General features: G+C 38.0%; 1 protein-coding gene across 2 annotated transcripts in view; it reads right to left on the bottom strand.

The window, feature by feature from the left end:
- tafa1a (TAFA chemokine like family member 1a) overlaps positions 1-12,945 on the bottom strand; it is a 46,357-nt gene extending 33,412 nt beyond the window's left edge. For both annotated transcript variants that reach the window (XM_082144793.1, XM_082144794.1), the window contains exons 1-2: positions 12,684-12,945; positions 11,893-12,022 (exon numbers count right to left, since the gene is read on the bottom strand). In XM_082144793.1, coding sequence (XP_082000919.1) covers positions 11,893-12,022; positions 12,684-12,692 — 139 coding nt within the window. In that variant the 5' untranslated portion in view covers positions 12,693-12,945. The remainder of the gene's footprint in view (positions 1-11,892; positions 12,023-12,683) is intronic.
- Positions 12,946-13,183: the final 238 nt, after the last annotated feature.

The raw sequence follows: 13,183 nt of genomic DNA, 5'->3' as shown, positions 1-13,183 counted from the left end.
TCTCCTAGCATGTAACATCGGAAAGTCTGTTTTATTTTGAGTGAATTAGTTCGTTCTCATGCGCAGGGATCATTTAATTCACTCTAGTAAAATTTGTAATTTTTTTTTATGAAAAGGCAAAGTTAGTTCAGGTCAAATGGAGTAACCCCAAGATGATATTCTTGATTTTTGAATCAAGTATGTTTGTTTAAAAACGTTGAATGAAATATGTTTGAACATTTTGGAAAATAATGATTAAGATCAATGTGAGTTGAGTACAATTAACTTTTTTCAGGATGTAAGGAACACATTTTATTACATTTAACTTGACTTTTTTGTTGTTGTTGTTAAAGATTGTGTTTGATGAATGAATAAAACCAGCATGAATACAAAGATTACATTTATAAGAACTTGGCACTTGCACTAGATTTTTTAATGATTTCTCCTGTTCATCTCTGACATCCTTGTGTGTGTGTGTATATATATATATATGAATACAAATAATTCTGATGAATTCTAGATTAATATAGATGAAATCTAATTCATCATTCATCTTCATTCAATAGCCCAGTTACACAAAGCAGCAACAGCAATATTCTGTTCACATCTTCAGGCCGTGGTGAACTCAGGTATTGAATCTCGACAGCTATTCCCAGAAAATGATTCACAAAACACTGATGGGTTGTTCCCATGTACACAAATTATGCAGAAATTTTCCCTGGCATGAAACTTGAATTGTAAGCGAGGAAGCACTACACTGTCCTCCACGCTCGAGTCTGTTTCTCTGTCTATATTTGTTCAAATTCAGGAACTGTCATTTTGCTTCACAGTAAAAATAAATTTAAAACCACAACAAAAAAACAATATGGGCAATGTTTGGCTGTGCATCACCAGTGCAGTTTCTGTTCCTCCCTGCTGAATATCTGAACATCAGTCTGAGCTCATCTGCAATATAGATTTCTCACTTGCACCCTAGAAATTGTTTGTTTTGAAACTGATGGCACAAACAAGCCTATTAAACTTCTGCCGTTTGCGAGATATGAAATCAATTAGAGGAGATTAATGGATAGAGCAGATCAGTGTTTTACTGTGCTGTGAAGACTTTGATTACCCCAGCAAATCCCCCTTGAAACCACCAATCATCAAACGGAGAACAGCTTCATATTATAAGTATTTTGTAGCCATGACAACATCGGCGATATGTCACTTTACTCTTATTGCATCATGGGAGATCTGGAGAGCATTAAAACATCAATTAGAACGAGATGACAGGGATAAAGTCTGTAACGACCCAACATACAGATATAAAGTAGAAATGCTCACACTTCAGCTGAATTATGTCAATTCTTGGCTCTCTTCTTGACAGATTTAACATATATTGCCATATCAAACACTTGGTTTCATGTTTTATTTTATTGTTTCACGGCACTGAATCACAGTAGACTTAATTTGACTTTTTAGCTAATGATAAACAGAAAAATACTCGTTATAAGACTCGTTTAATATAAAATGAAAAATGATCTCCAAGTAATGTAAAATAAAAAAAATTGTTTTCTTAAGTATTCATCCCTTTTAAATCATCATTGGTATTTTTATTTTATTTTATTGGTTTTGGTTGATATTAGATAGTTAATTGCTAAAAACACTTAATATCACTGTTAAATGTAATATTTAGCAAATCTCAAAAATAATATTTATTTTTCACACTGCACATTATAATGTTGTGATGCCTAAAATTCACTCACAACCGACTCAAATCTGCAAGACACCACGTTTTAGATATTTGTATTCCAGCAAGATAATTATTCCAATCATAAAATGACAATAATGTCCTGGATTGGTCAGAGTCCAGATCTCAACCCAACTGAGAATTTATGAGTGGTTTGAATAAGACTCTACTCACAGTCTCCATGCAGCCTGACTTGAACACTTGTGGAAAGAACAAAAGGGGAAATTGCAGTGGCCAGATCCAAATCCACATAGAATCAAGATTGGAAGTGCTGAAAGAGATGGATCTAACTAATTACTTGACTGGAAGGGGGTGAATTTCTTTTGCAGATGATTATTTCTGACCAATTTGTAGAAATTCTCCCTTTGACATATAAGAAAAAAAATCCTGTTTCTCAAGTGTCATAAAAGCCTAAATAAATATTCTGTGGTTCAGTACTGTAAAACTTCCAAAGTGTTGAATATTTATTTTGTGTTCAATAACTAATTAATTTTGACCAATTTGTAAAACTTACATTGACATGACAGACATTATTTTCTATGAATCACTCTGTCATTAGCAAAAACCAAATAGTCTGTGTGTCAGTGTTAAATGATAAAACATGAGCACTCCCAAGGGGATAACTACTTTTTTTATATGCACCATATTGTTGATATTGAGAATCGGTATAAAGTGTCACTTATAGTATATATATTTTTGGGTTTGGCAATGTAAGTTTAAAGACTTGAAATTATGAGAGAGGCAATAATGGGTAATAGTTTTGTGATTTAAAAGAAAAAGAATACAAATCTGTCTCTTTGTTCAGGTACCTCAGTAGCTGTCACATGTCTAGTAAAACTCATAAGGTTGATGTAATAAGTATATATAGGACTTCCATGCTGTGGCAAGGGAGGATTTCAGAGGTAATATGTGGTTGTATGTGTCTGGTGGCTTCAGGTATTGTGAGGTTAGATTGGCATTCATAGAACCGCTGTCTGAAGCAGAGAGAGAGATGGAGAGAGTGAGCGGAAGTGTGACAGAGAGCAGATGGAGGACAGCCCAGGGGCTGAAGCTGTACGACTCTCCCATTGTTCCTACAGGCGAGCTGGCACTGTCAGGAAGATTGGATGGAAGCGGGAGAGATGGACGGAACGTCTCTGCTAAAATAATGTGCCTTTAGGAACTGCATTATATAAGGCTATTAAACTGTCAGTGTGTGCTGGCGTACATGCAGGAAGATAACCTTTGTTTTGAAGCAGATGAAAAACACATTCCATGTTTGTTTTGAATGTAGCGACATCCATGGCCTGCATCCGTCGGTGCGTGTGGGGGGAATTATCACAGATGACTGTCTTCTCTCTTCTGCTGCTGAGATATATTTAATACAAAGAAGGACACGCAGGATGCCGTGCCGCAGTCGAGCCCTGATTCTGTCAGAGGCACTTTGTGAGGAAGTCTTCGGGCGGCTTCGGCAGCCTAGAGCTGCAGATGGAGAACCGGCATCCAACGTCACCTCTGTTATTGAGCTTTATTGAGCCCTCCTGGAAATTTCCTCCAGAGAAACTCTAATGGAAGAGCAGAAACCAGATGACGCTTTGATACAAAGGGATCCGGGCATGTCTTTTTTATAGCCTGAAGGATTGGAAATATTGCCTGATCTCCCGCAATGAGGGCATTCGACTGTTGCCAAAGTTAAAACAGCATGAGTTAGGGTTTGGCGTATTTGTTTGTTTAAACGAGTATTTGGCGTATTTGTTTGTTTGCAAACGAGGAGGTCTATATAACACCTGGAGAGAGCGATTCGTTAGAATTCCCATTCATCTCAGTGGCAATTGCTGGGCTGGCGTAGGGCCAGGTCTGGAAGAACGTGACCTGGAGGCTGCCATCTTCATGGGTGCTCAGCTCTGCTGCTAAGTTGATTTGAGCCAATTAACTCAACTTTTAAAGGCATGTGACTAATGACTGTAGAGCCGAGAGGAAAATTATGTCATGATCACACTGATTGGCTCAGCACACTGTCGCAAACCCTTCTTCCTGAGCTGGGAAGTCAGCAGCAAAAAATATACATGTTCATTTCCATTTTAAAAGCCCCTTAAAAAGAATCAGGCTCTGGTGAAGCATCTACTGTAATATAATGAAATATTTGCATTGCGTGTTTTATTAAACACTGTAGCTCTGCAGATGTCTCCCTTCTTCATGCTTCTTTTTACTAAAAGAAACCTTGTTAATATTGATATTTATTCAATTTAATTGTCCTTTTTTCATATTTTCTTTTTTAGGATCAAGCTTTCCCATCTTAAAATCACAAACATAAGACTCCTTATGCATTTTAACATTAAAATAGTCATCCAACCATTCCTAACATTGGTAAAAGCATGCTGTCCTTTCAAGGAAATTTGTTCTTGCTCTTATGAATGGAGATGTGGCGTGAGGTACATCTGATTCCTTATATGACTATGCCTGGGTGCATGTTGATACATATAGGCGTGTGTCATGCATTTTCACATGTCCAGCTAGAGACGCATTGATCAATGAGCTAACAGGTAAAGTGAATCTGACAGACAATCTATATTTCCCAGAAACTCAGCAAGATTGATATGATATCTGCCCTCTAAAACCACAGCGAGGTGTTCATAAGTCACAGTTGTATTGCTGTTAAAGTAAAGAGGCAGCAGAACTGCAGTTATCAGATTAGACTGCTGTTATTTTCAACATAATACAGTTAGCCGCCAGTCTACTATTAACACTTGCACTTTAATCTCTGATCCAGGTCGATTCCGGTGTGAATGTTTTTATAATAGCCTACATGTCCTTGGCCTTAGTGATGTTCTCCCAGGGCCCCGAGAAACTGTGTGTGTATTTGTTTGCATGGAGTTTAAAGGGTTGGTTCAGGTCTCGGTTTGTTAGAGATGGGTTATTTTCTACATCTGGAGAGTTCAGACTCGTAACACTAAAACAAGGCAGCTATGCATGCATGACAAACACAATTTGCTTAGTTCTGTTGCAGCTGTCAGTGCTGACTAAAAGACCTGGTCTCATGAATCACCCATCCTCATCTGTCTGTCTAAGAGCAAGCAAGAACAGCCGGCAGCACATCTGTGAGAAGCGTTACATGTTCCTCTCTCTACATGTCTGTCTCTCCGTCTCTGTCCCTCACTTTTCACTCATCTCTACATTTAAAATACATATAATCATTCATTTGCATCTCAGCAGCAAGTCAGGACCCTTGAGCCCCCAGAGCAGCTGATGTACAGACATCACATAGTCAAATTAAACCACTATGGGCATGGTGTTTCAATGCTTATAGCTACAATAATTCAGATTGCTTAGTGTTTTGCTGAAATGCTTTTCATGTGGAATTTTTATAATTGTTAGATCATCTCTATTCAGCCTTTAAAAGGTTGCATTCAATTTATTAAAGCAATAAGCCACAAGAAACTGTGCTTCATGGTAATTTTTGTTAACAGTCTAAAGTATCATGGTTGATTGAAGTAATTAGTTAAATATAGGCTAAGCATTTGGCATGAAAGAACACAGATACATTTAAAAAGGTCAAAAATATGTAAAAGTCGATTTCTGACCCTGTTAGTAGGGATGCACCGTATCCATCCTTTAGCTGTGACCATCATTTTTATTTTATTTTTTTCAATATTGTATATCTTCTCAAATCTTATTGCTTAAATTTAGTTCATTTTTCTAACTATAGACTGTTTGCAGTTGCCATGCGCCATAGTATCTTAGCACATTAATATGTGCAGTTTATACTGCATAATAATCAATACTGCATAAATCAAACATATGCTCTTATAAACCTCGACCTCCTTTTGAAATTCAAATACAAACTTCAAATTCTCAATAAGGATAAAAAACATCTTTGTAATGGATGCAACTCAGTTAATCAGTTTCAGAACAACACCGTTTCCTACATTTTGGTCTCTCTCTAGTCACATTAATGTTTTCAGCGAAAGAAAAGGTGCCGCAACAATTCATAACCTGTCAACCCTGATACTCAGGGCAATCCACCAGCCTCAAAGCACTGGATACTTATACAAATATCTCTTTCTAATACAACACACATGCACACACTCCCACCCTCTCCAAAGCCACAATCTCACCCTTACTTGAAAAAGCACTATGGTTACAGGACACAGTTGTCATTACATCAATGAATTTCCACATAATCACAAGGTTTGAAAGCAGAGCAGATGTTGTCAGTTTGGCTGGCCTTTAAACAGTTTTTCTTACGTGATTGACAGTTTGACAAAATGTTTGCTGAGCCTGACATTTTTACAACATGCAAATGCATCCTAGAGCTACTATTGGTGCTGGTTGTTTGTGTTTTTCATACAGGAAAATGAGAAGAGAAGCGATAAAAGAAAATGGCTGTGAAGCTGTGGTTTTGGAAAACGGTGATATCTCAAATTCCAACCTCTGTAAACCAAGTATTGCAGAAAATATGACCATAAATTATGATATCTTTTGAAGAAATAATCAGAATGCGGGCTTTTAATAAGAATTATTCTATACTGCTTTCATACTGCAGTCAAGAAACATCTAAATGCCTCAGAATTTTTCATCTTTTGAGAGAACATATGGACACTGAAACGTAATCTCTATCCATTCATTCCATCCAGCAACAAATGTGAATTTCTAGCAACGTCACCAAAGCTCATAAAAGCCCAATCTGTGCATTTTGTTGATCTGCTTTGATACTCAGATTTGGGGGTAATGGAATCCCCCGAGCGCTCAGTGGGCCACAATATAGCCCTCCATTTAGGATGAACGTGATAAGAAATACACTTGTTCTCTGATAAGACTCTCAGCTGGAGCTCAATTATATAGTCAGGACTAGCTTTACTAACATTGCTCTATCTACGCTCTGAATGGCATTGAAGCTAAATCGGTCAAATCTAAATACTCAAAGCATTTATTGTCAACGGTGGCAAAACTCCACTGATGTGCTGCTTTGAATCAAGAATAGCATGTACCTCTATAATTGTTCTAAAGTCTGTACAATAAAATCAATTCCAATTCAGGATCCAATCCCAGTAAAGTGCCTCTAGCAAGATTAGTTAAGGTAAGTGGTACGATCTCGAATTGCTTTTTGCCCTCGCATTTGAAGGTGTGAGGTTACAAGAAGCCTTCATGCTTTCAATTGAGGCGAACCTTTAAACCACCCAAGACCGTCAAGATATTAGATAAACAGGATTTCGTAATAGATTTACATTCTGATAAAAATGTCTCATATCCTCTTGACCTGATCTGTGAAAGTGAGAAAGTGTGATTTTTACTGTGATGGGCACTTTATTGTTTTTTCCTACATTCCTCTATGAAAATATGGTTTGTTTTAGATAAAACCTCATTTGTACTCATGACTTTAAAAAAAACAACAACATTTGTTAGCAACAAAATAGTCCTGATAGGGATAAAATACTAAAAAGGCAATGTCAAATTGAAATAAAAAGTACAACTAACCAGATAATAGTGCACACATAGTACAGAAACAGACTTTTTCTATTAGGGATGAAATAAATGCTGCTTTTGTTGTTGTTGTCAAAATATGTCTCCTATAAAACTGTGGTATTTTGGTGCAAATTAAGCAGTTTCTTGACATGGCCCCCCTCAAAAAGCATGAACAAAATTATGCAAACTTAAAAAAAGAATGACCCAGACTTCATTAAATACTGACCACAATGTGTTGTGTGCAGTGAATTATTGGCTACTGTGAGCTTGAAACTATCAAAGCAATTCTGTTACTGTGTTGGGTTGCCACTTGATAAATGTCCAAATCTGGGTCCTGCAGCAACATTATGCTGAGAAGCTCTGTGCTAGCAATCCAACCCCTGTGTCTACTTTCCTGAATCTTAGTTGTATGCAATGAGAATTAAATTAAGCAAAGGATTTGCTGAAGTTGTTTTGCACCACTTAATAATACACTGCCAAACAAACCAGTGGTTAAAACCTTCACCTGCAATTAATTTTGATTGCCCACCATGGTGAATTAACCAATGTAAGTAAACTGTAGCAAAAAAAAACCTTAAAATACATACTCTGACACCAATCTTCCATTTTTGAGTGTCATATACATAAGGATTATATTATATTATATTACATTTTACTGTTTACAAAAAAATATTTAAATAGTGTATATACTATCTTATACCATGATCTGTCTGAATTTTCTGATTGGCTGAAAGGTGAGCATTAAAATCGTTTCACAGGTTGTTCCAGTCAGTTTAATCATGTTCTATATTAATGCGCAGCTTACATTGAAGCACACACACACACACACACACACACACTTCAGTCGAGAGATCACGCTGCGCACACACAGAAACATTCATTAGCACAGAAACGTATCAACGCTGGACTGCAACTTTTATTAAGAAATTAGCTTCGCTACTAAATCGCTACATTATATTACTCAGTAAGGATGTTATAACGTCACTGTTTTTAAAAGTGACATATTATGCCGCTTTTCACAAGCTGTAATATAAATCTTTGGTGTCCCCAGAATGTGTCTGTGAAATTTGAGCTCAAAATACCACCCAGATCATTTATTATAGCTGGTCAAAGTTGCCCATTTTTGGGCGTTCCCTTTATGCAAATGAGCTGCGTTTCCCTGCCTCCGTTCAGAAGACGGTCGATCCAGCTTCGGATACTCGGCAATAACAAACGCGAATTTCACTCATCTAAAATCTCAGAAATAACCACCAGTAGCGGAGTGAAGCCTTATGAAGAGACTCAGGAAGAGGTTGCAACTTTTAGACTGCCTGGATGTTTCTTAATGGTTAGTGGATGGATACATGCATAGCTGTTGTGGAGTTAGATTGATTCATCTCATCGACTTGCATATACTGTCATGTTTAAATTTTACACAAGTTGACACAGTTCCCTGAGGTCTTTATAAGACAGCTGTGCAATTTTTGGGCCAAATAGTGTTCTGTGCTCGTCTTTGCAGCCAATACAGAACAGTTTGCAATTTGCATGCTTTGCTCGTACTTTTACCATTGCGTTAGAACTGGTTACACTGCGCCGTGGGTGGACACGTGTGGAAACGTGCAGATTAGAGGCGGTAATATTATAATAAGATCCCATTCCTACGTCAGAAGGGGAGGGAAATCTGATCGGATAATTTTTTGACATGCTTGCAGAGAAAGGCTTGCCATAACAAAGTTACTGGGTTGTCACTTTTCATGTTTTCTGGGTTGGTAGATGCACTGGGGACCCGGTTATAGCACTTAAACAATGAAAAAGTCAGATTTTCATTTAAAGTAATTAAACTCACATCTTAATTGTTAGCAGAGAGATGCTGCACAGACGCAGGTAATTCACTCATGCATATCTCTCTCTCTCTCTCTCTCTCTCTCTCTCTCTCTCTCTCGATAGTCATTCAAATAAATGTTTTTATTCAATCAAATAAATGTAACTTCAGTTCCTTAACAGAAATTAACTGGTCCCTTAATCCTTAATCTCCTTATAGGAACTCTTTTATTTTCGTTACATGTTAGAATTTTGGAAATTGAAACCAGTAGGTTTAAAGTTAATCTTTAAATCCCAAAAATGAAAATTCCAATCATCATCATCATTTGAGGCTTTTATTCACATATATATATTGATCAACGCACATATACTGTATAGAGTATATCTAATAATTTAAATGAAAGATCAAACATTCCTGCTTGATGCATGCAAACTAATTCATTTTTTCTAATGTGCCACGCAAGCACCTATGAACTTCTTTTTTTAATTTACATGTAACTAACCCTAACCATTAGCCTGGTTAAAACCAGACTATTCTCAGTAGTAACTGAGTTATGGTCTGGCAAAGCCATTTCCAAAGGGGCGTCACCAACGGACGTCGCTCAAATGCCTCTGGGCACAATTGGATAGACCTAAAACCAATCAGAGCGATCGTCATCGTGTAAAGCCATATGCTGCGTCCCTAAGTTACACTACGCCATAAAAGTATGCACTCTTTTTGTGAAGAAAAGGTATTTACTTTTGAATGTGTAGTAAAAAAGTAGGCAAGCTTTGGGACATACTACTTCGTCATCTTTATCGGACGAATCTGTCGCGTGCATCCTGTCACGTAAACTGCCCTGTCAATCATCTTGTCATAGTTAAAATCCTCTATTAAATCTAATTTCATTTCCTACCGTTTCGGAGAGAAATGTAGTAGCACGTTCATCTGCCAGTGGGTCTTTCATGGAGACTGTCCTCATGTGTTTGCAATTTGAATATAATAATGCATTTAAAAGTTGAGTGTGCTTCACCAATGGACATCGCTCAAATGCCTCTGGGCGCAATTGGATAGACCTAAAACCAATCAGAGCGATCGTCATCGTGTAAAGCCCGCCCCAACGTTTCTGATTGGTGCCGCGATTTCGATGGATTAGAAATGGGCTTGAATGAGCTCTTTGCCAGACTACTTGCAGAGCAAATCTTAAATTTGCCAGAAGTTGTCTGGGTTTTCCCAGGCTACCTAACCATAACATGCAGTACATGTAGTTATTTAATATTACTCAGTACTTATTTGAGTAAGTACAATGTAACTACGTCACCTTAAAATAAAGTGTAACCTAAACTGCTCAATTCATATGGATTACTTTTACAATCTGTTTTTGATGCATGAAATATTTGATTGCGTTGACTTTCAATGGATGGACAAAAATATAGAGAATATTCATATTAAAATAGTAATATTATATCATATTGTAATAATATAATAATATAAAAAGTATAGATAATATTAAACATATCTTCACTTGTTATGAAGTTGAACAAAAGTCTTATTTTATTTGGAACAACATGAGGGTGAGTAAATGATAACAGAATTTTCATTTTTAAGTGAACTAACCATTAAACCATTTTAAAGTTTAAAGTACTAGAGAAGCTATATTTAAAGTATAAGGACAAGGATAAACTGAAACCAAGCAGAACATTATGGTATAAAAGTACCCTTGTTTATTTTTCAAGGATTTAATGTGTGATCAGGGGATGGATCTAGAAAGAGTGGCAAAGGCGGTTAGAGTCCCAAAAAGTTGCCGTGTTCCTTTAAGAGTAAAAAATATCAAAGCACTGAGACTGGATCAGTTTTGCAAACAGTGTTAGAGTTTCTGTGGAAATGCCTGTATGTGGATGTTAAGGAAGGTCAACAATATACTGTAGCAACATCCCATCAGCTGTATAGCAAGAGCCTAGCAACCACCCAGAATATTCTAGCAACCACCTAGCAACACCTTAGCACCCAGAACATCTATCAGTTCTGACCCAACATCAAATTATTTTAAGACTTTAAGTTAGCTTTAAAATAAGCCAGCATAAATGTATCTTTAAAACTTTTCAATCTCGTTAATTAAGATTAGATTCTTACCTAACCTAATAACTCTGCTATCAATTTCCGTGTTCAGGATCTTCCTATTGATTTCATAAAAAAAAAAATTGTTAGATGACAAAAAGTCCTATATCCACAATGAAAGTGGAGTGGGTGGTCGGAAAATTAACTCTACGGAATCCCGCACATATCATATCCAGATGAGATTACATTTCTCAGAGGACCTTTGAGTTAGCCAAGAAGCAGTCATTTTCCGATTGACAAACAAATGGAAAAACCAAGAACTCATAAAGAACCAAGAAAGCACAATTTATGGAAAGACGTGTTTTCTTGTCATTATTTTTCAAGCGGTGCTCACTGGAGAGTCAAATGACATCCAGCTCCACCTCTGTGGGTCTAATGGGTGGAGCTTGATCTAGTAATGTTTAGGGATCGGGTTATTGGTAGGGTTATAGGGTGTGGTTGGACCTTTTAGCTCCACCCATTGCATCCAGAGAGGGGGAGCTGGACGTCAAGCTCCACCCATTGGCTCTGCAGTGAGCAGCCTCTCTTATTTTGCGGTGCATTGTCTTTATGGACATGGATGCACCACTGCTGAAAAGCTACACAAGAAACACTGCATACATTTTTATTTTATACCGGGATAACTCTGGGGTGGCAGTGCTTTTTGTTAGGGTGGCAGTTGCCGTCCCGGTAGATCCTCCCCTGAGTATGATGCATCTGAAGTAGTAGATAAAACTTAGTTTAATCCTTTATGGTGCAGCCCACCCTGATAAATGCATTCCTGAACCTTTCCCCCCACAGAGATTAAACAAAGAAAAGTCAGAGTGGACGATGAAGCAGGAGCTGGACAGAAGGAAGGACTCACCGAGGATCTGTATGTTGGTTCCAGGAGGGGCCAGGTGCTGCTGGATGGTCTCGTAGAAAGTGGCCTCACACATCAGCAGGACTGTCACACTGACCCACACCCACACCAGCCACGACATCCCAACACTCCTCTGAAGATAGACAGAGAGCGAGCGAGCGAGCGGTCAGTAACGTCTTGATTTCTTCCTCTCACTTCCATTCACTCCTACCTAAGTGCCGTGAATGCCATGAGGTGCATTCAGACCTGAAATCTCTAACTAAATCTGAAAATAAATAAATAATTATCTTTTATGTGAGCGTGAGAGAGTCTGACAGAACTTGAGGAAATCTCTCACAGCTCCAGTATACATGTAGACTGAAGTGTGTCTATTAGGCCACATTTAGAGATGAAAGTGCCACTCGGTTTCTTTTCCTCGCTGCCTGACAGCCTCTAACCTAATGTCTCCAATTGTCTATTTATATTATTAAATAGGAGTTGTGACTAAGCAGTCACATTTTCTTCAGCATGAACTGAAATTGAATGTCATACTATAGAACTATAAAAATGTCTGGAGAACTTATGAAAAGAGCCAGGCATTCAGTCTCACGGCATATGCTTCCAGAAGGCTATAATAATCACTGAATGCGAGACCAGCTCAAGGTATTCATGCTGATCTTTCAGTGCACTCTTTTTTCACAGAGAGAAAAAAAAACATTTTCCATGCATTAAGGTAAAAACATGTTATTTATTTTTTCTTAACAATTACTACTGAATCAGATGCAAAGAGCAAAACAAAGCTTGTTCTACTGTACCTGTGTCATTCAGGGACAGCCGTAGGAGAACTCAATACTTTGTCCTCAATCCATCCATTGCGAGGTGTCTAGATATTCCCGGGTCCAGGTATTGTTGTCTTGTAGAAACTCTCAGTTCTTCTCACTTTGAAGCCTGAAGCTGAAATCAGGGACACTGCAGGACAAACAAAGAGCGAAAGAGAGAGAGCGCTATGATCTAAAACACGGCAAACCCGCTCTAACACTAGAATCGCCTCTTCACTCCCCTGAGCCACAGAGATGATTTTCCGCTTCACATTTAAACACAACTGAAGGGCGGTACTCTCTCTCTCTTCCTCCATCCCCCCTCCCTCTCTCTCTCTCTCTCTCTCTCTCGTGTCACTCTCCCATTTCATCTCTTTCTCCCTCACACACTTTCTCTCTGTCTCTTTCTCTTAGTCCCTCGCTCAATCTTTCTCTTTCTCCCTCCTTTGCACGTAATAATTTTTCCCGATACGTGAGAGCTCCTAGCTTCAAGCTAT

The sequence above is a fragment of the Leuciscus leuciscus genome (assembly GCF_965113295.1).
Source record: "Leuciscus leuciscus genome assembly, chromosome: 18".
Lineage (NCBI taxonomy): Eukaryota > Metazoa > Chordata > Actinopteri > Cypriniformes > Leuciscidae > Leuciscus > Leuciscus leuciscus.
The sequence above is the reverse complement of the archived record's forward strand: the minus strand, read 5'-3'. Positions and strand labels throughout refer to the sequence as shown.